Source organism: Micropterus salmoides, unplaced genomic scaffold (assembly GCF_014851395.1).
Source record: "Micropterus salmoides isolate LMB-PRFRI ecotype aquatic unplaced genomic scaffold, ASM1485139v1 Ms_hic_scaffold_19, whole genome shotgun sequence".
In the NCBI taxonomy this organism is placed as follows: Eukaryota; Metazoa; Chordata; class Actinopteri; order Centrarchiformes; family Centrarchidae; genus Micropterus; species Micropterus salmoides.
In genome coordinates this window covers 27,143,769-27,171,239 of record NW_024041039.1, presented here as the reverse complement: position 1 = coordinate 27,171,239, position 27,471 = coordinate 27,143,769, and the positions used below count along the sequence as shown (strand labels likewise).

Here is a 27,471-nt window from a genome sequence, read left to right as displayed (position 1 = left end):
AGACGTTTTTTTTAGTTAGTACATTTATTACACTGACATGAAAAGAGGAAGTAAACAGACCAGATAATGTGGCTTTAACTCTCTGCCCTCCTCCTCATGAGAATAGTATGACATCACTCAGCATTACAGCCAATCAGAGGGCAATACGCTCCAGCCGGAGGAGCACTCTGTGTGTTCGTGTAGCTGGTGTGCATTTGGTTGTGTGTATGTGTGTGGGTGTGCGTGTGTGCGTGTCTGAATGCGAACAAGTTGATATTGTTATTTTTTTTTTGTAATTTTTCCAAACATATTTGAATTAAGCTCTGGAAGTAAGCCGGAGTTACGGCGAGTGAGGCATTTTTCAGAGCCGCCCGAGGGAAAGAAAAAGACTTTCCACCACAGCGGAGACTAATGAACTCGAAAATAACAAGTTTGCTACGTACTACCTTTGAAAACAAGCCACATCTACGCAGTTTAACGGATTTCGGTGTATCATTTTTTTTCGACACAAGCTAACTTGAAGCTAGAGTGTGCAGCTGCTCACGCTTCTGTTTTTTTTTGTGTGTGTGTTTGGCAGTTTGCAGTCAAGTGATAGTCCCGTGTGCCTTCTTATAAATGCTTATATAAAGTTGCTCATGTTAGCTAATGAAGTCGTAGTCAACGTCACATAAGAAACAGTAATAAGAGCGTAATTGTGGGGGATAAGCCATAAGCCACTCAGAGAAAAAATGCTAAAGACGCTGACTAAGAAGCTAAGAAGACATTCACTCAATGAAATACATCCTTTCCAACTGAAGGTAAGTTTGAGTTACTCACTGTTGGAATACTATTACTGTTGTAACATTGTTTTAAAACATAGGTTGTAGTTGCCAGTACATACGTCAGTGCACTAAAATACACTGTACAGTACAGCTTAGAAGAAATGAGCTTGTTTGCGAACAGCGTGGCTTTACTTTCGTCTTGTGACTTGCTCATTTGTAGGCCATTTGACCACGCACCTTAAACACTATTTAACTGCCTGTAACCTTGTTTGAACGGGGTTACAATGAGTTCAGCAGCTCCCTTTCTCTTTCTCTTTCATGCGCGCGCACACACACACACACACACACACACACACACACACACACACACACAGTCACACACAGTCACACACACAGTCACACACCACGAGACTGACGACACACCGCACAGCTCCTCTGTGGAAATGGTCAGCCTGTGTGTTCTGATATCCTTAGCGTGTGGTGTGTGTGTGTGTGTGTGGGGGGGGGTATTTTCCACTTCTGGGCCCATTCATTAGCACAACTATGTTAGGAGGAATTTACTGTTCTGTGGCTTACAGGACCAAGCCAGATGTTTACAAGAAGAAACCAGGAGATCCACGCTGCTAAACAAGCACATCAGCAAATATGTTGGCATGTCAACAAACTCTCCTACTCACAGATGGACACTCCTGACCGTTTGTCATTTGAGAAAGTAAATCAAAAGAATAGTGTGTCCACCCTCCTTGTCCAGAGTTCTCTTGAGTGTAAGGGAGGATAATGCGTTTTGAGGATCACGTTCGTAGCTGAGAAACTAGTCTTGGTTCTTCATCCAGGCTGTAATTTCCGTGTGGAAATAGCTGTGTGTGTGGTGGGCAAGGGGCTGGCAGTGGAAGCTCATTTAGATGCATGCAAAGGCTAGAAAGCTGCTATTGTCCTGACATTTACATCTGTACCCTCCAATTTTCCACAAAATAATCCATGTAAGTGGCCCTCTTTTTGGTGAGTAAGAGGGGTGAATTGTATTCTGCATGGGTCACTAACTTGCTCCATCCACAACAATATTGTGCATCAACCAACTGTACAGTTGCATGGCAGCCATTTTGTGCCAAAGTGCTTCCGATCAAAGGCCTGAAAGTGTGCCGTGGGTGTTGTTTACTTTTGTTTGTGTTTGTTGCTCTGCTCACTGGTGGGAGCTACTCCAGGGGTTTATAGTGCATTTCCACAAAGTTGGGGGACATGTGAAAGACACCCTAACACAAGAATGGTTAAAAATGATCCAACATATACAGTATCTATAATCCCCAATATGGGTGTAGCAAAATCCACTTTGGTAATGCGGGATTTTTGTCATACCTGTAGTGTTATTTGTAGCCCTCTAACCATGATGACACCATTAGGGTTGCTTTCATATGGACTCAGAGCCACAGAAGACATTTTGCAGCTATTTATACAGACTGAATAGCACTCCTTTTGACAAGTAAATGAATTTTCATGTTTCCTTTTTTTTAAGTTTAACTAAAAGTGTTAAGGGTCATATTTGTAAAACATAGTTAATTGCAGGTTTGCTGTTGTTGTGAATGTCAGCCAACCAAGTGCCTGCCTCCAGGAAACAGCCACAGATGACCGGAGCGTGAACCCTGTTTTAAGTCCACGTTTTCATTAGTGCTAAAAATCCATTGTTTTGAATAAAGATTAATAAAGCAGAATTCTGATTCTGGTGGATTTAGTCTGAGGATTTGTTGCAGCATTATTATTTTTATTTATTATTACTTTTTCACAAGTTACTCAGATAATATTTGAGTTCGAAGTGTGCTGCTGCAGCGCTCACTAGGTGATTGAGGGCTGAATGGCCATTTCAGGACAGTTTAAAAGAGGCTAAATGTCTCTCAGACCGTGTTACAGTACCTATTTCAGAATCTTCTAAACACTAATCACGAGTACTTATGCGACACTATGGGGAAGATCCACTGGAGTGCGAGAGAAAGAGAATCAACCATCTCTGGCCCTTTTGTTGTGTGTTTTCATGAGAGGGGGAATGGGGTGTGACAGTGTCCATGTCAGTGTCGCAGGACAGAGCAAAGCTGATATGTGTGTGAACTTGGTGGTGTGTGTACGCTGTGTGACATTGCCATTGATCCAGCTTAGCAAGCTGCTCAGCGATGCAAGGGACTGACAAGGATTTCATTCAACTGTTCTTGACACAGAAACACACAATTCTTTGTCTGTCTTTGCATGTATGCACAAAAGCAGTTTTTTTTATGTTTTATTCATGCAGTGTCACTTATGTGTCCCAGCTGCCTTAATGGTCACTGGTACAAGACAATATATATTAAAAAAAATGTTAATCACAATTCCAATTCATATAAACCTGCCAATTTATGAGAGCTGACATGTCATTTTGTCGCCCTGTCACTTTTTACACATGTCTTCTGAAAATTATCTCTAGAAACTTGTGCGCAGCAAATAATTGATTGACAGTTGATAAGTTTGATATTCTAATTCATGCAGAAATGTGCTAATATGTTAAAGACTGTACTGTGTATTGCATTGCATTATTGCAGATTAGCATATACCTTTTTAAGGATTTTAAACACAAATACAGTACAGTTTTTTGGTCAGGTCTCAGACTTCTAAATGGAGCTCTTCAGTAAACTTTATTGACACTTCACAAGAGTGATTAAAAAGATGGAAAGAGTGGCCTAGCCAGTGTGGTGCAGATGTTCTCAGGTGCACCGCAGGGCCACAGTGCTTTCATGGCTGTTCAGTAGGTGGACAAGATGCTGACAGTGACTTGAATATAATGTTTGAATGATGTAGTCATTCAGAGTTAATATTTGTTGAAGCTATTAGAGATACTTCTAGTACACTAATGTGGAAGCTGCACCAGAGCCTCATTTAGCTTTTTAAATGTCATTTTCACACTTGTTTTCAACAGGCCTTCTCACCATGCTTTGTTTTTAGTGTGACTTTGATGCTATGACTAATAAGCCTGTGGGGATGGTTGGCCTTGATTGAATATCTGATTGAGATATATTTGTGTGCTTCATGTATACATTGTGTCCTCTCTCCTTTGCATGTAGCTTCCTATCTTGTAGCGTAAACACAAATGGAGTACAAATGGGTCTGTTGCATTGAGTAGTTCTTTTGCACAAATACTTGTCTTGTGGGGTGAGGTGGCAGCTTACAACAGTGAATGTTCTCGAAAAACTTCTGGAAAGGCAGTATCGATGCTTAGCTGCAGGGATTATAGAATGAGGCAGCCTATCCAGGTTGGAGTAGTGTAAGCCAGGCTTAACCACAATATTATACAGCAGCTGACAATAAAGAATGAACAACTGGAAGTGACAAGAAACAACAATAATAATAATATTAATAAAATTGTGTATTTCAGGTGAAATGACAAAAAATCCACATTTTGTAGCTGGAATGATGAGTATGTTGGTGAAACCCTGTTATTCCTTTTCTTTTGGGAAAGCCCTGCCATCCTATCAAACCATAAACTGAATGTCACTTATGCGGCATTCAGACCAACCGCGAATTTCTCCTCGCGACGTTTTCCTCGCGTGAGTACATTCGCTGCAAGTGTTCACACACAATGCGAGAAGGCGATTTTAACACGATAAGGTGAATAAACACAACTAACACAATTACTACAACTGTATGAACCCAAAGTAAACATTTTGCTGTGATTAAATAGCAATAAACGGATTAAACTGATGCCGAAATAACTACAACATGATGCAGATTTGTTAAACATATGAATTCATGCTTTGTCAGGCCTGTCAGCTAGACAGCAGGACAACAACTTCTAAAATGTTTGTTTGTCAGGGCTATGCTATACTAACTTGGTCACAGTAAAGTACAATGATAGCTGGAATAAAGTTACAGACACATGTTTTCTGAACTCACCTGGTACTCAGCGCCATGCGACTTTCTCGCTTCAGTTGAAAATACTCAACTCACACGAATTCCTTCGCGTCGCCGGCCCCGCCCCCCTATGCATTGCTTCGCGCTGCCCGACAGGAAATTGCAGCTCTAGGCGTCTTTACATTGACTTTGTATGCAAACTCACTGCCCCAAACGCTCGCTTCGCTTTTGGTCTGAAAGCACCATTAGGCAGAGTCCAGTATTTGTTGTAGCGAGCTATGACAAAGCAATAACCATATCAAATGTGGTTCACTGAAAAGCACAAGGTTTTCAGAATCAGATTATTGCCAAACGTAGGTTTACATAAACATAGAATTTGCTATGGTATTTTCGTGCATACCAATATAAATGTAGTATGTAGCAAGTATAAAGAAAGATAAAGCAAGTCAAGAAGCAAATAGAATATTGACAGTAAGATATGATAAAATACTGTTATTCTATTAAAAGAGCTGTACAATATGTGCAGGAATGTGCAAAATATTTACCAGAGAATTTGCAGAAGTTCATAGTGTGAAATATAAGAGTATTTGCAATGTAGAAGATATGAGTTAATGCAACAATGCAGTGTTAATGTAAAATGTTTATTGCTGTCTCACAGGCTCTCTGCATGAAACACAGATGCCATTTGTAACAACAATTCCTTACTGATATCAGATAACTGTGATCAAATGTTATGACCATTCACACTTGACTGGGGATTTAAAACAGTATTGGGAGTGAAACTTATTCAAATACTTGTACATGCACTCAGTCCCGGGTTTGCGTTGGCGGACCTGCTTTGTAAAGCAGTAATTTCTCACATAGTGTATGAGCTAAAAAGAGGTGGTTAGTGCTACAGGGATAAACTGTGTATCCGTGAAGTAGAAGGCTGTCGTGTCAGGTCTTGGTCCAACGCACTGTATTACAGCATATTGCGACAGAGCATGAAATGCAATAACAAGTTTTGTACTTAATTGTTAAACCTCAGCCCAAATCCTACACCTGTGCTACATTTCTGTTGTTCTCTGATCTATCAACAACAACCTCTGAGGCGGTTCCTAAGAGAAAGGCCAAAATTGAGCTTGTATTTGCCTCTAGTTGCACAGACAGTGATTGCTCTGTGGAGAAACTTAAGACTTTGCACAAAAATTGAAGCTGCTAACTCTGTAGCTTTAAATGGTAAAATATCCAAGGAAAAAAACGAGTATATGATCCTGGTGATCTCACTGAGCGTGAATACAGATTCAAAGGTCTCAGACTAAAGTCAAGTCTCTTCTGAGTACAATTAAGACATGACGTTTATGAACCACCATCATCACTTCATTCTTAGAATCCTGCAGCAGTGACTTTTAATAGGTTTTCAGCTGTTTCGTGGATGCTGCCCAACAATAATTCACTGGAGTGTACGGTGTAGCTGAAGCCCTGAGCCAAAATACATTTCCCTTCCCACAGTTATTCCTCAGTGCAATTTTCCTATGGAGTTCATCAAGTGACGCTGTTTAACTTGAGAGCCAAGTTTTTTTTGTCTTGTGCGCTGGCTCTGGGCCTGTTCATTGAGAATCTGTCCCACAGCTCGTATACCATTGAAAAGCAAGACTGCAATCAGGCCATATCCAAATAGCTTCAACAACAGAGTCAATACTGTGATCATAGCTCGAAATTAATTAAGTTACGTGTATGTCCTATTTGATATTTCACTTCAGTACTATGCTGGACCACAAATCTGTATGGGAAGCTTTTTGGGTATATATATTCTGATGTAAGTTAGTCATGCCAAAGTATGCTATTTTTCTTTACTTATCTTTAGTTGCAAACCATAAACTCTACTGAACATACTATGCTGAATATGTATATTAAACTTAACATATAGGATCCTATTAAAATATGTGTTCATTTCAGTAAACCTTATATCTCAGCTACAGTGTAGTTGGAAATGTTTTTAAATTTGAATACACAGCAATGTGACATAGCAAAGAACTTGCCATTTAAAATTTAAAAAAGCAACATACAGCATTGTTCAGTAGCCTTTTGGTTTTTATTCTACTGAAATGCACAGTGAACAGTCTATGAAATTATACATGGAATTCACACTTAACACAAAATGAATACTGTCTGCCCTCGCTGGGCTCAGAGGCCTTGGCTCCTTTCTCCCTTTTCCCTCTTTTTGAAGAGCTTCAAAAAGAAGAGGAGGTGTGTGTGCCCGTGTGTGTGTGTTTGTATTAGAGAGTAGAAGGGAGGACACTGTATGTTTGTGTGGATGTATGTGTGTAAGCATACACGCACGAGCACAGATGGCAGCTGCTCAGCGAGGTCTCGGAGTGGTAATTACTGAGTGTGAGGCGCATTACTTAACTCTTAGCGTTGCAGTCTGCAGGATATCTGTATTGTTGCTACTGGTGTAGGAACTGATTTTAAACAGACAGACTGGTCCGGGTTGTGAGAAAAGAAAGTAGCCTGAACTTCAGCAGAACTGTGACTCAGCTAGTCTTGCCTCGTGTGGTTTTACGCATCTGTGCTGTATGCAACTGTAGATATGATCATGCAACAATTGGTTACAGAAAAAAGTCTGACAAAAATGCAGACTATGTTTTTGTTTCCATTAAAAGCCCAGGTTATGTCTGTGTTGCCTGTTAGCGGTGTGTTTTTATTGCCAACTAAGAAAACTATACAGAGCTCTGGATTAGGAATTGGATTGAATCTTTGTAATGGTTAAGGTTTTGCCTTTTATTTCTTTTGGCTTTGTAAGTGAAAACATCCTTCATAATTGATTTTTTTCTTGTTCTTTATGAAGCTTAACAAATGTAACAGTTACATTTTGAGGTGTTGCCATATTTGACCTACAGTATAGGCTCAATCCTTTTTCCAGATTTCTTACCATGGCAGTGGAGAGGGAGGGGAGAGCGATGACTCCGAGGGGGAGAACCAGGAGCTTGCACAGATTGACAGAGGTAAGTGCCCTCTGTCAACCAAATTATTTTAGTTTTAAATAGATGATGATCTTCCACCTCACTTATCGATTCTCACACATTATAATTAGATGTTTCAAGTCACCAGATTCAGTGATTAATTGATTATTATTTGAGATAATCAGCATCTGATAGCTGCATTCATGAGGCTGCTATAATCTAACACCATTCCTGGCTAGTTTTAAATATATATTGTTACTCTGCAGAGAATAATACAGTTGAATATCATCACTTCTGAGTAACTGTACCCCACTCACTCTCGCTTAAACACCAGTCCTGTTCTGAAATCTACAGCAGAACCAGGGCTGAACAATTTTGGAAAATAATCTCATTGCGATCTTTTTTACTTTCTGTATTATTCAAAACGGACAAGCAGTAAATCAGTGTATAGTATGACCAACACAATATTAGATAGATTAAACATACACTGTTCTTTCTTGTAGGTCAGGCCTGTGTTATGATGAAATTATTTGATGCATGAATTGCATGAATTATTATTATGAGCAATGGTGGAGAAGAAATATAAAATTTTAATAATATGAGGAAGATAATTTGAGAGTCAAGTCATGGCATTATACAATATATCATCAGGTAGGCCTACCTACAGACCATAAGAAAAACAAACCACCACACTGTATTATACAGCAAGTGCTCAATACAAAACCCACAGTTCAACCACCAATTAATAAGTTTATCTCAAAAACCTCCAAAAATACTCAGTTTGAGGTTCAGTTCAAAAGTTGGCCAATGAAAATAAAACCAAGTGTCGCCTCTTGCGTTCAATAGACAGCTTAGTAATTCTCCGACAACACTGGAGTTCCCCCGCAGCCTCCGATGCTGGTGAGCAGCGCACTGGCTTTAACCAGGCTGTAACTTGGGACACACTGCTCCTCTTTCACAGATATTTGCCGAGCTGACTGGTGGCTGTGTGTATGACGCAGGCGCCGATCGCTTACCTCACTACACGTGTCTTTCTGTTGTGCATTTTTCCTGTCCGCCAAAGCGGCGGATGGCCCGACGATTTCAACCACCAACACCACCAATTTACCCGCGGGTGGCAGGTGCTACTTTCATGCCCTGTGTGACGCTAAAGTTTCTGTAGTGTCAGCTTCTGTCAAACTCAAGGCCATTGTACAAAAACAAGTCAAGGTACAGCGTAATGTGCGAAGTTAATGCTTCCTCTGCAGACTGTTTAACTCTCACGTGTCATGTGCAGCCTTTGCGATTAGAAAATCTCGTTTTATCACATTGTGATCACAAATGCAATTAATCGTTCAGCCCTAAGCAGAACACAGTGTTTTTTTCTATTTCATTAATTATTAAAACGTTACTGGCTAAGATAACCATGTGTACTAATTTGAACTCTTCATGGCATAAAGGAATTTTACATGACCTTTGTTTTGATATCGGCATTATAAACCATCCATCGGCCATCCTGCTCTCTTGAAAACCTGCATCGGTTGACCACTAGATTAGAGCTTATAAATAAGAGCATTTGCACCCTTTTGCAACCATGTCTCCACCTTCTCCTTTGACATGTCCTGTTTATCGACTACTTTAGAGAGACGGAGAAATTGTGCCCTCACCCCCTTGGCCACAAGCCAGCAGCACAACCAGGGTCCCCTCTCTCCTGCCCGGTTACGCCGCCTCCGCCTCCTTTTAGATGCCAATCTGGATCGGCACTCTTCAGAGGAAGAGCTTGAGCGAATCAGCTGCGGTGAAAACAGGAAGTGGGTGTCGGCGCTTCCCCAGCGCCATGGCGATCACCACAGCAGCGCCTCCAGTGATGAGGAGGTGCGGGACCTCTGTGGCTGCGGGTCACCGGCTGCCTCTGCCAGGCCGCTGGTTGAGCCGGGTGCATGCCTGGCTGCCTCCCCCAGCCCTGTACTCTTCAGCTCCAGTCCACCACGTAGCCTCAAGCCACCCCCCATGCGCTTTCAGCTGCAGGTGGTGCAGCCAGTGGTACGGCCCATCATTTTGACTCACTTCGACCAGTCAGCACCTTACAGAAAGTATCGGCACAGTTACGGCGGGGAGCTGGGGAGGCCCAGTCTGGACCTGGAGAAAATGCAACAGGTTAGTAGTCCAAGTCATAATAAAATACCTTATGACTTTTTTTGCTGGCACCAATCTCTGCCCAAAATGTCAGCACTGCACCTAAATATACATCAAGAATCAAAACTGAGTACTCAATGCAGAAACTGCCCTCTGTGAGTGGAATACAATTAAACTAATATATTAATGCATTATTATTACTATTGTATTAATGTGTAAGTAGCACGTAAATGTTATAGCTGGTCGAGGTGAAGCTAATTTTAACTACTTTATATACTGTTTGGTAGTTTAATCTGTAGCAATGCATCATATTTTATAAGATCATCATATGTTTTGTATCTTATTTAGAACATTTTTACACTGTTCAAATACATGTAGTGGAGTAAGAGGTACAATGTTTCTGTTTAAATTGTAGTGGAGTATAATGTTACAAAGTAACATAAAATGGAAATACCTCAACGGTGTGCAGTACAGTACAGTACAGTACTTGAGTAAATGTACATGAACAAACAGTACATTTCCCAGGGCCCTACATAGCTGATAAATTAATATCTGTAGAATTTTTCCACAAATTGTCTCTCAAATCATTTATGTCTCTCTTACTCTGTAGGATATTTAGCTTGGGGAACACTTTAATTCTTGATAACCAGGGTATACAATAAAGTTACATTGCTCATTATGGGTTTTCTTCTGTTACACATGGTGATCCTCTTGGCCAAATTCATTTTCTGCCCCCAAATACTTACTAATACTAAATATAAAAACCCTCACAGGAATCCTTTTCATGTCTAAAAACCCATTTCACCATTAGTTGTATGTAAGTAAGTATAAGTCTCAGCAATATCAATACAATTATTACATGTGATTTCATATTTAACTTGCCACTGTAGCAATATGTGTATTCCACTGAAAACATTAAAAGTACAAAACAGCAGATGAGCCTTACTCCGTCCCCCCTCATCCCCACCCCCCCGAACAACTCAAACAGGGATGTCGGGCCGAGGATTTGGTCCAAAAATACAATGATGTCCCAGCAGTCTAACCGGCTACCCTACACACACACGGCTGCACAAACGTGCGCGCTCTCGCACAAGCAAACAAAGTCTTCCCTTTCCATAGCCGGACGCTCGCCACCACGGTGGTCTGGCTGGAGAGGGATGAAGGAGAGGGAGGCACGAACGGCAGATGTCCGCCCTCGTTTCTCACAAAGGCTGGCAAGCGAGGGGAAACGATGGAGGGGTGGAGGCAGAAGGAGAGGATTAAATAAACAACAGAAAAACGACAGACACTAATGAGTCATGGAGAAGCTGGTCCACTAATCATTAAAATCCAATAGACTTGTTGGCCCACACCATGGATGGGAAAGGGTGTGTGTGTGTGTGTGTTTGCAGAGAGAGAAACTGCAGGTTTCAGGGGTCCATATGCCCATAGGGTTTTTAGAGCGAAAGAACAGATGATGAGAGACAGCGGGCAGTAATGCGAGGGGTGAAGAGAAAAAAAGAGGAAGACTGTGTGTGTGTGTGTCTGTGTGTCTGTGTGTGTCTGTGTGTGATGCTGGGGTACGCGTCGATCATCCTGCCTGTCTTTTTGTGTCTGCTTGTGTACATCCTCCTGTCTGTGAGTTTGTTGCTGTGTCAGTGTGTGTCTGGTGCCTCAGTGTGAGTGTGTGTGCGAGAGTGTGCACACTCAGTCAAGTGGAATGGGAGGTGCTGCAGGGAATACAATAGGGGGCCTACAGAGGTAGCTAGCAGACGCAACTCCAGTCTCCCATTAACCCTTTAGCTGGACAACTTCCAGTCCCAAAGTCTGCCTCAACTTCTGCACCATCACCTTGTAATTTCTTTCACATATGCCGTCCTGGGATTTAAACCTAAGAAAGAAAGATGATCCAGCTGGTTCCTTTGAAAAAAGCAATTTAAAGGTGTCAGTACCAGGGGAATTCTTTGTTACATGTGTGGAAGGTAGAGGAGCAGTGCACAACTGCTATCTAGAATGAATTATCAAACATTTCCCATGCCATGCTCCTAAAAAAAAATTAGACCACAGATGTTATATATGAATTGGTGAAGAGGACTGTGGGGGGTTAAACTATTGATGAAGTCGTAATTGTTAAACAATGTCGCTTGTTTGCTTTTAGCCTCCCACATGCATGCTAAAAAAAAAAAAGCTGCTCTGTAGTCCGGTGGTGCGGCAGCAGAAACTTCTATATCTCTTCCCAGAAGGCAGCAGGGTGAACAGGCTGTGGCTGGGTGGGTACTGTCCTTTAGTATCCTTTGGGCTCTGCGTAGGCACCTCACCGATATCACTGATGCTCGGGAGATGGGTACCAATGATCTTCTGAGCAGTTTTAATCACCCGCTGCAGAGCCCTCCGGTCCTGGATCATGCACATCCCATGCCAGTTAGTGATGTTTCCAGTCAGGATGCTTTCTATTGCTCCTCTGTAAAAGCTGACAAGAACTTGTTGAATGTGGCAGTGCCGTTGTTTGTTAGCCTGATCATCATGAAAGAATAACAATTTGTGCGTTAGATGTTGGTCATTAGCGGACCTATGGGCACAAATGTTGCAACTCTGCAAAATATAATAATATAATAAAAACAATACAAACTGGTAGCTCAGAGTACCATAGCAGTATTTTACATGCTGTAACAAATTAGCTAGTTTATTTTACTTACAGCAATTTCTCAAGCATAACAGTTTTTAATTGTCCTGCCTACTGCACAGCCACTGGTTTCTATTCATTTTATGATAGTTTGAAAATCCACTGGAAGACACAAAACTTTCTTGCAATGGGTAATCTGTCATGTTGAACAGGATGCTTATTGGCATTTCATGTTTTTAAATTACAGTTGCATTTGAAGCAGATGTAAAAAAAACCCATTGGTGTGTTGATGTTCCAGTGCTCAACTTCTGAGACTACATAAAAACATAAACAGTGGTTATATTATAACTTTCACCAACATTTAGCCTAGCCATTAGCCTAGATAAGGCAACTTTAGAAATCATTCAAACAACAACAGGTAAATGATACATGTCCAACTATCACACACATACAGATCTTTAAAATCACCCCCCCCCCCAAAAAAAAAACCCCAAATCACATCCTAAAACAATCATAAGAAATTGAAGGTTTGTAGTAAATTGGCTAAACATATAAATCCATGTTTATGGCTGTTTTAAAAAAAAAACTATTACATTTTTGAACAAAATTGAGTCACTAAATCTACATACAGTAACTTACTTTTATTATTAGTTCTTGTTCAACCACCCACATAGACTGTAGTGCCATTGATAAAAAAAGATAAGGGCTGGCAGGAGGTGAGCATGAGGGCAAGTGCACACTCTCTCCCACATTGCAACAGCAGGAGTCTTGTGTTACCATTCTTTCCTCTGCTCCCTTCCCCCTTAGAAGCTACCTCCCCAACTCGAGACAATTTGATGATTGTGTGGTCCCTCCACCCCCGCTATTTTTCTTCTTTTTTTTTTTTTGGAGAATAGTGGAGCTGCGTGGACATGGAGGGGAGTGGGAGACAGGATATTGCATAAGCTTCACGGGCTGACTGTTTAGTTTAGTGAGACAGCTGGATTTGCCTCACTTCCTTGATCATCCTGATTTAATGATAGTCGACTGCCAGTGCACAGTTCTTGTCATATCACAAGTGTTGCTGTTTCAATGTAAAGGTTACTGTTCACATACTGATTGTGAAATGGCTGAATTTTACTAATCTGCTTGATTAAAATAAACATGCACGTAAACGTAGCATTTTATCACTTCATCCAGACCGTGGTGCTACAATTACTTGTTTGGGTTCACAGTAGCCTACAAAAAGGTTACTGAATTATACAAGACAAAGTGTGCTAGTTGCACAAGCATGCGGCTTTTACACAGCTTTTGGACTGTCCATAAAAGCTGCTGCAGAAGGTTTATTTGACTTGAGAACTCTGTGCTCTCCCATCTCCACAGAAAATGCTGTTGAAAAAGAACTGTGGAGGGAAAACGCGGACTATAAAGATTCGGGTGAGTTCATTTTTATTCAACTAAGTTTCCCACAGTAAATAAAACAAACAACAAACAAAACAAACAAACCAAACCCTCTTGTAGTCTTTTGTCGTGATGAATGCAAACAATTGATGGCATGTTAAAAACCCTGTTTTGGATGTCTGTCATAAAGATATGTTGTTTATACAAGTGGTATTTATTTGAATATACACACACAATCTTTCCTTTCATGCAGACCCATAATAGGCAGTCCAGATCAGGGTGTCCATTACAGCAATGATAAGGTTGCAAAGTTGCTCGGCCCCCGTGAACAGCCCGGCCTGTCTTGTCGCCAGCACCTTGATGTCAATCCAACTGCATACTGGGACAGCATCTGGCAACAGCGTTTGTTCCCATGCCCTGCTAGCAACAGAGCCATGCCTGAGACGTCTGAAAATCTGATAGCACTGTCAGATTCCTTTTGCAATCAGAGCCCAGCTAAACACTGTTTACTGCAGTGGTGCTTAGGACAAAGAAAAAAGAAGAAAAATGTTTCCTATTTTCCTTTTCGGGTTTGTTTGATCTCTTGATCTCACTCAGCAGCCTTTAATTGCTGAGCTTTCCACTTGTCCCATTAGTGCACATTTGCCCGCCTAAATAGCTTACACAAGGTATTTTCCCAAGACTGCGGTCCAACTGATCTTCCTGTAAGGTGGTTTTCCAAACACAACCTCCGATATAATCATCCACCAACTCAGCACTGCAACTGTGTATGGGTTATTGTTTTTTGTTTGTAGTGGTTAAGGGGAAGCATGATGGAGAGTCGACTCGAACAAGCCTGGGCATCTTGGCACAGAGCAGGGTACTCCAGAAGGATGCACAGTGTGGTGAGAAAAGTGACGTTATTATCACGTTGTGTGGGATAGTGTCAATGGAACCTTAGCACACACTTGTTTATGTACATACACACTTACACCAACTGTAACAGCATCTAGGCTGCTCCAGCCCTCCATATAGGGATCTGTCATCAATACAAATACTGTATATAAGAGGAAAAAAAGAACTGAGGATCATCTTTGAGAGTGGTTTAAGAAGAACAAGTCAGTGGCGATGAGAGATGGAGCTGAGGAGGAGGAAGAGGAGGTGGAGTGTTGCGCGGTTCCCTTGTGGTGTATTTCCAGGGATGAAGTCATTTTCCATTTATAGCCCGGCCGGCTGCTATCTGTTTAGCTCCACTGATACATAGAGATATTGCTCATTATCCTCTATTCTCGCTGGCGTAGTTGGTAGTGTTGTTGTCGCTGTCAGTGACGTCTGTGGGCACTGGGTATGTTCCAGTTCATAGATTTTTCTTGAAGTGAGTACACAGTGAGTCTTTGGATTGATGAGCCACTTGGAGGCTTGTTTCGACTGTCTACCCTTTGTCCATCCCATCTCTCCATCTCCATCCGTCTTTCTTCCTCTATTAAAATCTTTTCTCGGCCCGCTGCCTCTCTCTTTCTGTCTCTCTTTCCCCCTTTTATCAGTCAAGTGTCAAGGCTCTGTTACCTGGCCAGAATCCCGAAGAGACACTGGATCTGGATGGAGCCCCGGCCTGGATACTGGATTCAGCCATGGGAGTTGTTACGGGAGTTAAGGTGGCTGATGGGGGTGGTGGTTGTATGTGTGGGTTTTAAAGGGGGGAGGGGGCGGGTCATGAGGAAGTAGTAGGAGAAAATACAGCTTTGGCTGGTGCTGCTTAGGCCTTCCCTCCCTCTAGGGGTTGGAGGGGAAAAGGCGAGCGGGGTGATGAGAGCTTCCCAGGCTGCAGCGGGCAAGACTGATGGCGTCTGGTTTCAGCCATCATAAAGAATGGGCGGAGAGGAAGGCAAAGATTGATGAGTGAGTGAGGGAAATGGTGCAGATATGGAGGGGGAAACTAAATGGAATGAAAACGTGCTGCATACCCCTTTGATTTTTGATTGAGGTAAACTGCATGGCTGGGAAGTGACATGAAGGCATTTTTTGGTCTTAGCATTAGGACAAACAGATGTTTGAGGAATAGTCTGACATTCATTGCAGAGAGTTGGATGAGGAGAGCGATACAACTCGGCAACTACACAGACATGTAAACCTCCCTACCTAGCAGCAGACAGATTTTTTTCATGGTGGGATGACGGGATGTTACCCAACTCCTTACCAAAGCTTCCTGGAACAGCACATCCACACTGAGCCTCCTCTCATGATGAAATATTATAGAGAACCATCGGATCAGACTTGGTATGGGCCTAGACACAATTTCAAAGGACTCCCATTGGGCCAGGTGAAAAACATCATGATCAGGATGATCAGGACATCCCAACTTTGGACTGAGTCCTTTGACTTTACAACAAGAAATGTTAATAACAATCACCTCATACACAGGCTATAGTTCAGGGCCCCCAGACCCCTTGGGCCCCTGGTCCAGTGCCCCCTAGGCCTAACCAGCATTCCATCATGTAATAAACTTTCCCCCAAACTATTAAACTAGTCCTTTAACAGAGGGCTGGTAACACAGTGTGGAAACTTTTCTAATGTGCAGATTGGGGCCTAAATTAATACAGGACAGGAGAAACTTGTAACAACACTACATCTGTAGAAAGAGATTCCAACTAGTTAAGCACCAGGACAAGTGGGATATTATATTCCTGGTGTTTTCCCTTTGATGTCTGCACAGAGAGCCTTGTACTTTTGGGACTTGTACTTTATTTGCCCCTTCTGGGCCCTAAATGTCCATCATACTGCAGATGTGACCACAGGACAACATTGCCAATGTGGACAGGGAGCCTTCATGATGTATGACTCTCCCCCACAGTTGGACTGACTCACAGCTACCATATGGAGAACATCTTAACGCAGTTCACATCTATCAAGTTTACCGTAACGTGTTCTCGGGCTATGATTTGTTTTTCCACCTCTCACTTTTTGTCTGTTTATATAAACATCGGTAGATAAAACAAAGTGGTATTGGGAATTGTTGCCGTGTTACTTTGGCTCAGTTGTCAGTACTGAATCCCTCTAGATGTTGGCTGAAGTCATAGCAACACCTGTAGCCTCACACATACACTGGTAATGGTCTTATTTCACATGCACTTACAGTATGTCATTTTTCCTAGCAGTGGGCACTTTCTAAGCATCTGAATGAAATCAGTCCCTTACAGGGATGCATCTATGTCTGTTCTCCGAGAGGTGTTCTGTAATGCCTGACGATGAGAATATAGAGCTATCCATATAAACACACACTCAAGTTTTTCCATGGGATCAGCTCCTAATTACGACAAATCTGTCTCAAGGTCCCCCCCCCCCCCCCCCCCACCCCGGCAGCCTCTGGAGAAAGTGCTGCCTCACTGCCAAATCCAACAAAGTCATTTCCTGTCGTTTCCTGTACAGAGGAAAATGACCAGGGCTAATTTTAGACAGAGGGCTTGTAGAGCCACGAGAAGCGAGGTTCTGCACGGAGGGAGGTGGCTCTGTGAGTGGAAAAGCATTTATGTCACTGAACCTGCAGTGTGGGTGAAAATGTTCTAACGAGGTGTCATTTTCCCCAACCCCTGGTAGTTTGGTTTTCAGTCACTTTTCTCACAGTCTTGTAACACAGCCACACAGTTATGCTGCAAAAATAACAACAACAATGTCACCGCTGACGTGAACTGACATACTGTAACTGACCAATAATACCATAACTCAAGGGCAGCGGCAGGTAATCCTCGCCTCGTCATCCATCGGATAAAGCTCAAAAGCTGGATGAACCCGAACACCTCACCACCATGACCGCTCCTCTCTCTCTTTGTGTCCTCAGAATCTGACAGGCAGTCGTCCTCCGCCCAGGTACACCTACGATCCCTCCATCTTCGCCTTCCGCTCCTTGAGCACCGCGCCCCCCTGCAGCCCCATGACCCCGTCCGAGGATCCTCCCTGCTCATAAGGAAATTCATCCGCCACCAGATACTCCTCTCCCTCCTCTCTTCATTCCCAGACGGCTGCTTTTTTTTCTTTTCTTTTTTTTTTTCGCGGCTTCTGCAGCAAGGCCAAGGAGCGGCTGTTGCGAAACTGACTGCTAGAAAGACGTTTGTTTGATGAGCGAACTATTGCACACTCAGGTAATCCCACCCTGTAACGCTGTCACTTTGATCATTGTTCTCCACATGAAATCAACAGGAACACTTTGAGTATAAAACGGCCTAAACACGACATTTCTAAGGATGCTTCAGGTATTGTATGTATAGCTCTCTCTGAAAAGATCCTGTGATTGGAGGAAGAATGGTCAAGACACAAACCAGAGGTGGTACAAAGGTGGTACAAAGGGACAAGACCAACCATTCTGAAGCCTGGATTTAGCTCTGGGCTGGATCAATGTTCAAGGGAAATAATGCATGTAAGACAATCAAATTGTTCCACGGTTTCTTCCTTTGATGTGATTACTGGACATCTTGTAAGGTGCTTGATAACTATATATACTACACATGGCGAGGTGAGTCATCTGATATCTTGTTATTGTTGAGATGAACATAGACAGTGGTCACATTTGTCTGTCTGAAAAACTACTTCTTTGGATGTGTTATTGAATATGCAGGTCATGACGAGCTATAACGAACATGTATGTAGTTGAATAGTTGACCTTTGACGATGTACGTTTCTTAATGGGTTTGTCACTCTTAGTCCAGGCAGTGAGTTAAGTATCCTCTTTCCTTGCATGAAAGCCACTGTTTTGCAGAAAGAGAGGTATGTGAACATAAGGATGAGAATAGTTTGCTGCACATTTGGCAAGTGTAATTGGTCCTACTTGTAGTGTGCCACCCCCCCCTCACTACTTTCTAGGTAGAAGAGGACCACTGGTATATCTAAGACATCCCAGTGTTTTTTTTTTTTAAAGATCTCTTAATGCCTTGAAATCACATTCCTGTCGTATTGAATGAAACTTCTCTGCTCCTGAAACGAGCTGGTCAATTCATTAAACACAACATCACCACTGTAACTAAGATTTCGCCGAAGTGAATGTAACATTGTGACACGTTTTCGTCCATTGTTGCACAAAACAAATCAATAAATGCCCTGTGGCCTCTTGTTTAGGAGGTGATTTTTATTTGGATCAATATGTTATATATATATTTATATTGTGAGAAAGGGGGAAATCATAATTGAGTGGACAAACACAATGTGACAGACATGCTGGGACTGTGCTCTCCATCAACATCATCAAAATAATCAGGAGTTTTTGAAGACCAAAGCAGAGAGAGAAAAGGAGAGTGAACATTGGATGTAATTCATTCTTGTCAGCATGTTTTGGTTAACAAATTTTATGATGCACAATTTTGCACTTCCCAGGTCCACTAGCCATCTACTGAAGTGACTGGATATACTGTAAGGCATAGCAACCATGTACAAAGAATTGAAACTGCATAGAACCGTTGCATGGGCTTCTCTTTTATCATTGGCACATCATCATAGGTGTGTATAAGAAGGATCTGCCAGGTGGAAGGAGAGAGGACTCATGTGTTTGGAGCAGGAAAGAATGCTCTCCATCAGTGATTAGTAGGTCACAGAAAAGATCTACAGCCAAGACCACAAAACTCTGTGCCAGATGTCTGTCAAACACTGAGAGAGAGAGAGAGAGAGAGAAAAAAAAAATCTGCCATCAAAACTGGGTTAGGTGGGAGGAAGGCCCAGAAGTGTACACCAGAGAGCACAGACGGCTGGAAGATTTGGGGGAGAGCGATGAGAAGGGGGTAAAAGTGTGTAAAAAGCTTGGAGCAACTCGCAGGTTACATACAGGCAGTTTTATTATACATTTATATAACAAAATACAGTTTACATTTCTTTACTTTGTCTTTTTGAGAAAAGATGACAGGAAAGAGGGTGGAGAGTATGGCAGTAAACCAACAGAACAGCACTGAGTGGGATTTCACAGAGCGAGGAATCCTGCTCTAGGCAAACACACACCAATAGCTGACTCGCTCATAAAGACGATCTTGTTAAAAAGGGAACTTTGAGAAGGTTGGGGCTGTGTGTGTGTGTGTGTGTGTGTGTGTGTGTGTGTGTGTCATTGTAGACGCTGACACACACTCCACTTAGCTTGAGTCATTATCAGCTTGCGTTTCATCCAGTAAGCCATCCAAGTGTCCAGATGGTCAGAAAAGCTGCTTCAATGCTCTCCCTCTTTCTCCCTTCTTGCTACACACTGTCCTTTTGGAGAAAAAAAAAAGGTAATGCCAGCGATGGACTGAAGCCAAATAGGGGAGGGATGCAGATTGGACGTCAGGTGGATTTAAATGCAAGAGGAGCGGGCCAAAGACCAGAAAGCTGAATTCAGATCAGTTACTGCTCCTGCTCTGCCCCTTTCTATTTTCTACTTGGATGATATGCAATTCAAATAAAAGAACAAAATTCAAGTGCTACCCATCTCTATTATCGTCAGGGGTGAAAAGTGCCAGCAGGCCGACTGCCCAGTGTCTGCTCTGAGTGGGGCAATTCCCAAAGCAGGCCAGTTTAATTTGAAGTGGAATGGTGCTTTTTGTTTATGGCAGTCTGAGAATGGAAATATCCCCAAAAGACAAATAAAAAGGTGCAGCATTATTATCTTATCTTTGCTTGTCCTTTGCAGGCTGCCATTACTTCAGCCACACAAACACACACACACTGACTGACTGGGATGGGTAGGATGGGTTAATGGTCAGAGCTAAGGGGACAGGAGGCTTTGTGCAGTGTAGAAGCTGGTGGAGTGGAGACACAAGAGCCCTCTCGCCGATGGTTTCCCTCAGTAGCCGTACTTGTCGTTCAGGTGTGTGCGGCCGTCTCCAGTCTGACCTATGAGTGGAGAAAAGCGAGGATTTTAGCATCAAAAGGATTCATATTTACAGACCATTTCACATACCTGTTGGGAGAAAATATAAAATGCTCAAAATGCCCTGCAAGAACAAATTCACCCGATTGACCAGTAAAGTGCAGCGCCCTAGTTGGTGAATCATCAAAACAATTACAACCCGATAGTGACGCAATTAGTTCTGACCCTGAATCTAAGCTCAGTCTGGCACCCGGTTTGAGGTTTATTTTTATTCCAACTTATTTTATCATTTTTAAGTGACTTTGATCTGCATTCCTTAGTGAACAATGAAAATGTCGCTGCAATTTCAGCAGCATAAATGGACCATGAAAGCCTGTTTACCTCCTCTCACCATGTCCTTAAACCCCCCGCCATTCCTGAGCTCAGCAGGCCGGGAACATACAAGCCAGTCAGTGTCAACGAGTGTTTGTCAAGTTAGAGACACAGAAGCCCATTTCTCCGTCGTGAAAGTATAAGAATGCCACTGGTACTGTGTCATGTTAACCTAGGTACCTCCTGTCTGCTGCATAGACTGTAATCATATCTGAATTCTAGATATCTCCCATATTTACTAGGTTTATATTTAAGCAAAAGATTCAGACAAAGTTATAACTTATATGTCACTTATAATAACATAGAGCACAAAGGTTAAAGTTGCACTGCTTGCTTAATGAGCTTGACTATGATCTGGACATGATAATCGGTCAATAACACCATCTTGGAGTGTATTGCATTAGTCGTGTTTACCTGAAGGAGGCATCCAGACACAATAATCAGGGTCGTCCTCTGGATACTGCCCCGAGAGCTGCACTGGTGGCTGTAGAGGCAAAGCATGAGGAAATTTAATTTAGTCTCACTTTTCTGTAAGATATAAATATATATTGGTTCCTGTGTGTGTGTGTGTGTGTGTTTGTTTCTACCTTGCTGGGGCCCATCATTTTCTTCTTCACGTTCTGTCTGGGGCTGGGCTCTGCTGCTAGCTCTGTGTCGCCTTCTGCTTTGGACTCTGGAGACAAACAGCAGGTACAGTAACATTAGAGATGGTGCGCCAGTACCACTGACACACAGCAGCCAATACTGAATACTGGAGAGAGCGCTGACTGACGTGGAAATAAAACGCAGTACCCACCTACACTTGATGGGGCCACAGCCTTGTTGCTGCTGCGCTGAGGGATCTGCTCAGCTGCTGCGGGAGAATCCTCACCTCTCCTCTGTTTGTGGCTTTGCTCTAATATGCAGTCATTCAAACAATAAAATAAATAAAAAAGTGTTACAATTAGGATATGCACTGATATACGAATTTAGAACAAATCTACACAGCATGTATAAGTGCTAGTTCATTTCAGAAATCCTTCTAGCATGTTCAGTTTCAAGATTTGCACCTCTAATTATTTTAACATTGCAAATGTGAGTCACAGAGAAAGATATTTTCTGATTTTGCATTACATACAATTGTCAGAGGTCACATTTTTCCAACTTTCTGAATAATTTATCAATAAAAAAATAATTTTAAAAACTAGATATAAATCTATAAGATCTTTGTGATTGTGACTTTGTCTTTACATATCTATGTACGGATGACACAGGGACAACGGCGTGCTCTTTGTATGCATTGCAAATCTACTGCCACCCGGTGGTATAGGAAATTCATATTTATAATATGAAGAACTACAGTGAGCACATTTTCCCTATTAATGTTTACTTTAAAACTTCCCCCACTTCTTATGGCTTTTTACCTTTTGGCTCTTGAGACGGTGCTGGTTGCGGTCTTTGCCGCCCTGAGGGAGCGCTCTCTTGAGACATGGATACACTGGACTCTTCAGAGTCAAGATTAGTCTCAGTTATGGTTGGGCACTCTTCATCATCATTATCCTCATTTTTCTCTGCATCCTGCTCCTCTTCCTCCTCCTCCTCCTCCTCTTCTGCACCAGGTGGAAGTTCTTTCATGTTGAAGAGCTCTGCAGGCAAGTTGGGGCGCTTAGGAGGCAACTTCTACAAGAGAGAAGAAAAAAAAAAGAAAAATCAATAGCAGAGGGAAAGACAGAGCGCCGAGCTATCAAACATGAGAAACAGCACCTACCCCGATGGTACCAGTCTTCAGTTTGAATTTGCTTCCTCCCTTCATGGCTCCAAACAGCGGTAAGGTCTTTTTAGGCTTCTCCGGCTCTGAGCTACCACTATCACACAAACACACATCAAAATAGTGGATAAATGTGGTCTAATATTGGAATAAAAGATTTCCCCATATATTTCATCACCGTTAACTCCAGAGAATGTTTCAAAGAAGCTACAAAACACATTCCCGTACTTCTGTAAAATAATCCAGATGGAAAATGTGCATTTATTTTAGGACTTGTATTGTATGTATTTGCTTAAAAAACAATGTTCAGGTTTCAGTGATATTCTAGAACAACCAGCGTGACCCCTTGAACGTAGCACTGTGTCTAACCTCGGCAGCAACGCGGGCATCTGGGCGGGCCGTGTGAGCTCGACTAGTTTGCGGAGCCTCTGAGCGTCTTTGCGCAGGTCGGCCACGCGCATGTGAAGCTTCCTGCGCGCCACAGCGTCCATCGCCGCCTCGCTTCGCACTGCAGTCATGAAGGCATCCAGCGGGTCCTCACTGGAAGAGCCGGAGGAGTCTGAGAGGAGGGATGACACACACACACTGTAACACGAGGAGAACATGCGTCCGTATGTAGTGTGGCGTCTGTCCGCAGAGCAGGGAACACACACGGGCGATCGTGACTCACCTCCCTTACCAGCACTGAGCTTTTTCTGAGTCTCTGCTAGCTCCTTCTCCACCTCTGACAGTTTGGCCACCTACATGAAAATCAAATACATGATCAGTAGCACAGAAACACAGAGTGTGCTTAACATTATAGCAGTGCAGTTTACATCAACACACACTACAGTATAAAGCTGTTTCCAAAGCAAAGTGATTTTTTTCCCCCAGTACAAAAAGCATCTGTATTTAATGTGTTCATGTATTAACATTCATTTGACAGCGAGGAGACGCAGGCAGCTCTTATGTGTCATATGTGACTTGTGGTTTCATAGGGTAGAAACACTGCAGCAAGAAAACAAAGAGGAGCCTATGGTATCTAACGATATGTGCAACTTAAAATTAACACTTATGAAATGACAAACAATGCCCTTCTCTTACATCTATATCAGACTTTACACAGAAGTTTAGTCAATTAAAGCTAGTTGGTGAATTCTCAGAACAATGTCATTATGCTACAGCCTCAGGGGGAACAGGGTGCAACTAAGGCAATAAACTAAGGTGAGGATAAAGATGTACTGAATCAGAATATTGTAATATTCCCCAGCCATGTGTATAAACAGTAGCAGATTTGTACCAATGACTCAAAGGTCTCAGGCCGCTCCTCAATCTTTCCCGCCTTCTTCATTCTCTCCTGCCTCTTCTTCTCCACAGCACCGGTTCGATCCAGGAAGGTGTCGTCATCACTGTCGTAGTAGTCCTCATCTTCCCAGTTCTTCTTCTTGCGCTTACGGGACACTGGAAATAGGATGTAAAAAAGAGGCATATCTATTACTGCGATCTCCATAACTACAAGCTGTAACCTCTCTGGGTGGTGGTTCACAATTCTACTTTGGGACATTCCCACTGGAGCCACGTTCGCACCTGCTTCCTGGCGCAGCAGCCCTCTGGCTTCCAGCATTCGACACGCCTCCAGGCAGCACTGGATGGCAGCTTCTTTCTTCTTCCCTGTGTGGGTCACCTCGGCAACCAGCTGCCGGCCCATGGCATCATCCACCGGAAGCCTGACAGAAACATCAACACGGACTGTGTGACCCTTTACACACTTTACAGCCTTCCTGGCAAAGGTTGTGAAGTGTGTATGCAGACATTCGTGTACACTCAATCACAAATGAGGGGCTTTATGTTACTAACTTTATTCTGCAGAGCCAGCTGCCATGGCTTTTGTCTTCATACTCAAACTCCAGCTCCTCTCCTAAGACAAGGGAGGTCAACGTCAATAAATTAAAGAAGCAGAAGGACGAGACATCTGTGGATTAAGAATAAGTCGTCTCACCTTCCCTGTCATAGAAACCCTGCAAAGCTTTCTTTGGGTCTTTCAGGTAGGCAGCTTCCTGGTCCTCGTGGAACTCTGTTGAAAAAGGGTTTTCCTCGTTCTCGTCTTCCTCTGGAACGGCCTCCTCAGCTGCAGTAGGGATTTATGGAGACAGATGGAATGATAGGAAGAGGAGAGAACAAAAGCATTAACGTGCTTCTTTAGTTTCTCGCCGTAGCAGAAACTTGGTACCAACTCACCGCAGACAACACGTAGCATGATCCTGCAACCAGCAGAACAAGCTCACCTATTCCCCACGAACAGCCCGAGTCTTCATTTGACAGTTTGCTCTGACTCTTGTTGCTTTCGCCTTCCTCTATCTCCTCCTCCTCCTCGTTATCAGAACCATCTCCCATCATCCTCCTCTCCAGCTCTGCCTTCTGTTTTCGTGCTCGCTCCCTCAGCTCTGTCACTGTTAGCTCAGACTCCTCTTCCTCGTCAAACTCTGGACCCTGTGGGATGGGGAAAGTGGAAAGTTGGTGAAAATGTAATATTTTGGGGGCATTGTGACACTGCAGACATGTCATGACATTTAAATGATTATGATGATTGATTTCTTGTTCAAAGGGCACTCCACCGATGAGTCATTGTCAGACTCACAAAAAAAGTCTTTTTAGTTGCACACATTATTCTTCCTTGTGAAAGCCAGCTGCCTACATTCTTGATAACGACTCCACAGAGGTCAAACAGCTGGGACTCACTGCCAGTCAGTCAGGACTGAAGAAGCCTCTTGGATGAGAGGCGAAACGTCTCCGAGTATCAACCAAGTCCAGCTGCCCTTAATTTTAACCCACCTTGGATAACTATGAACAGGATGAGTGTCCCAAAATCCCATCAAACTGCTCCAGAACCCAACGTAAATGTCTACAGATTTCTTGTTTTGTCGGATCAACTGCCCAAAATTAATCAATGACATTTAAATGATTACTAAAATTGTTTAATAGCAAATCATGTTCTGTCGATCAACTGATTAATGAATCAATAAACCATTTATTGTTTATTTTTCTGCTTAGCACAAGTTCATTCCTCACACACAATAAAGGTTGTACAAATGAGGACTCCCATAGTGTAGTCAGGTGGGTTGTTTAATAAAATGTGCTTTAATTAGCAATCTTTTGCACAATATTGTGCTTCTGGGCAGGCACACAACAAACACTTCTTTTCAGTATTGATTAAGGAACTGGTTATTTAAATGAACTGATTAATAATTCATCTGAAAATAGTGAAAAATGACCACCATGATTTCCCAGAGGCCAAGGTGATGTCTGCAAATGCCTTGTACTATACAATGAAATGTCAGTGATTCAACACGCCGCCTGTCGTGCTCAGATGCAGATATCTTGGTTTGTGACTCCCTTTTTAATCAGCAGCATACAAAGTATGGATCTATCTGATTTGACTGTGAGCTTCCTGTTTGGAAAAAACAGATTTAACATGTTTTTTGAGGGCTTGACAGTTCCCTCATCAGACAGTTTGAGCCCTGTAAGAAACTACAACCAAGTGGAAAGACGAGGATTAGTGCTATAAATGATCATAAATGAGGAGAATGGTCTGGGCTGAATTATAGAGATATTCCATCTCATGGGTTGTTTTTAATTCCCTTATTTTTGCTTGTTTGTGAAGGCAGTAAAAACAAATATAGTCCTACATATAAGTACTGTATGTTATCATATGTACCCAAGAGTTAGAGAATCTCAGGCTTTAAAAAAAAAAATGTAAAAGCATGGTTGGACAGCTGCAGTCCATCCCTACTTTTACACGCAGGTTAAATAAAGCCCCCTATGTCCTCCTGTCAGTGTAGTGAGTAAAGGGGGTCCACATCATGATTTACCTGCAGGATAAAAAGCCTCGTGCTCCCACCAAACTTCAAGACATGTCCCACGCGCAGTCTGATGTAGGTCTTCGGAGGGATCCTGTTCTTGTTCACCACAGTGCCGTGTGTGCTGCCCAGGTCATGGACGTAGAACCCTCTCTCCTCTCCCACACACTGTCCCTCTCCGCCCTGTCTGCGGTACTGAATCACCGCGTGGTACCTGGAGATGGAGGGATGCTCCAAAGAGACGTCACACACAGGCAAACGTCCAACCACGAAGTAACTTCTCTGTGTGAGGGGCACTTTGTCCACTATGGTGCCGTTTTTAAGGATTTCTAGGGCATATGGGACATCCGGAGCGATGCCACCCCAGGGCGGCTCTGTGTATGGGAGAGGGGGGAACTTACCAGCCGGGGGCCCTTTAGTAGGAAGCACCCTGGGTTTAGCTTCTGGCTTAGTTTTGACAGGAGGAGGAGCTTTCTTGCCTTCACCGCATTTGTTTTCCTCTTCTTTGCTTTTGTCTGTGGTTTTGTTTTCATTTACAGGAGCCGAATAATCCTCACTCGTAGTGTCTACGCCTTCAGCGTCGTTATTTTCTGTCACGCTTGTTGTTTCGGCAGCTTTGGCTTTGGACGGAGCAGCGACGCTAACGTTGCTGCGTTTGCTGGCGAGGGAAGGCGCTGCGAAAAGAGCCGGTTTCTTAAAAGTGTCTTTTGTTTCTGGCTCACTTTCGTGTGAGTCTTTCTTTTGACGGTCTCCCGCGTCCTCCGTGGCTGAGCACTCACCCGTTTCCATTGCACAATTAATGTCTTCATCCGTATTTTTCACACACACGTCTGACGGCGGGGAGGCGGCCATGTTTATTTGGTGCGACAGTGAACGTCGCCCGGGTTTTCTGAGCAGCTATAAAACTCAAGAACACAAGAGCTAATAAAGACTATGGTTCAGAAAAAAAGTCGTTGAAAAATAGTTTAGAACACGACAACAATGCACGTTAATATAATCTATAATGTCACCCCAATCAAAATGAATGGTTTGATGCAGAACTAACATCTTGTTCAACTGTTCACCCGAGTT

General features: G+C 42.8%; 2 protein-coding genes across 2 annotated transcripts; one reads left to right on the top strand and one right to left on the bottom strand.

Moving 5' to 3' along the window:
- The first annotated feature begins 179 nt into the window (after window positions 1–179).
- On the top strand, window positions 180–17,952 carry si:dkey-16j16.4. The gene is made up of 5 exons (XM_038728244.1): window positions 180–776; window positions 7,513–7,594; window positions 9,174–9,688; window positions 13,632–13,685; window positions 17,464–17,952. The coding sequence occupies exons 1-5, from the start codon at window positions 708–710 to the stop codon at window positions 17,587–17,589; spliced, it is 846 nt and encodes a 281-aa protein (XP_038584172.1). The 5' UTR covers window positions 180–707; the 3' UTR covers window positions 17,590–17,952.
- Window positions 17,953–19,426: 1,474 nt separating this feature from the next.
- On the bottom strand, window positions 19,427–27,440 carry LOC119909954 (solute carrier family 4 member 1 adaptor protein). The gene is made up of 14 exons (XM_038728242.1): window positions 26,413–27,440; window positions 24,829–25,033; window positions 24,543–24,671; window positions 24,401–24,461; window positions 24,131–24,270; window positions 23,844–24,004; window positions 23,235–23,304; window positions 22,934–23,123; window positions 22,565–22,661; window positions 22,221–22,476; window positions 21,614–21,712; window positions 21,405–21,490; window positions 21,232–21,301; window positions 19,427–20,468 (listed from the first exon to the last, which is right to left on the bottom strand). Exons 1-14 carry the CDS (start codon window positions 27,250–27,252, stop codon window positions 20,419–20,421), a joined length of 2,454 nt encoding a protein of 817 aa, XP_038584170.1. The 5' UTR covers window positions 27,253–27,440; the 3' UTR covers window positions 19,427–20,418.
- Between the last annotated feature and the right edge of the window lie 31 nt (window positions 27,441–27,471).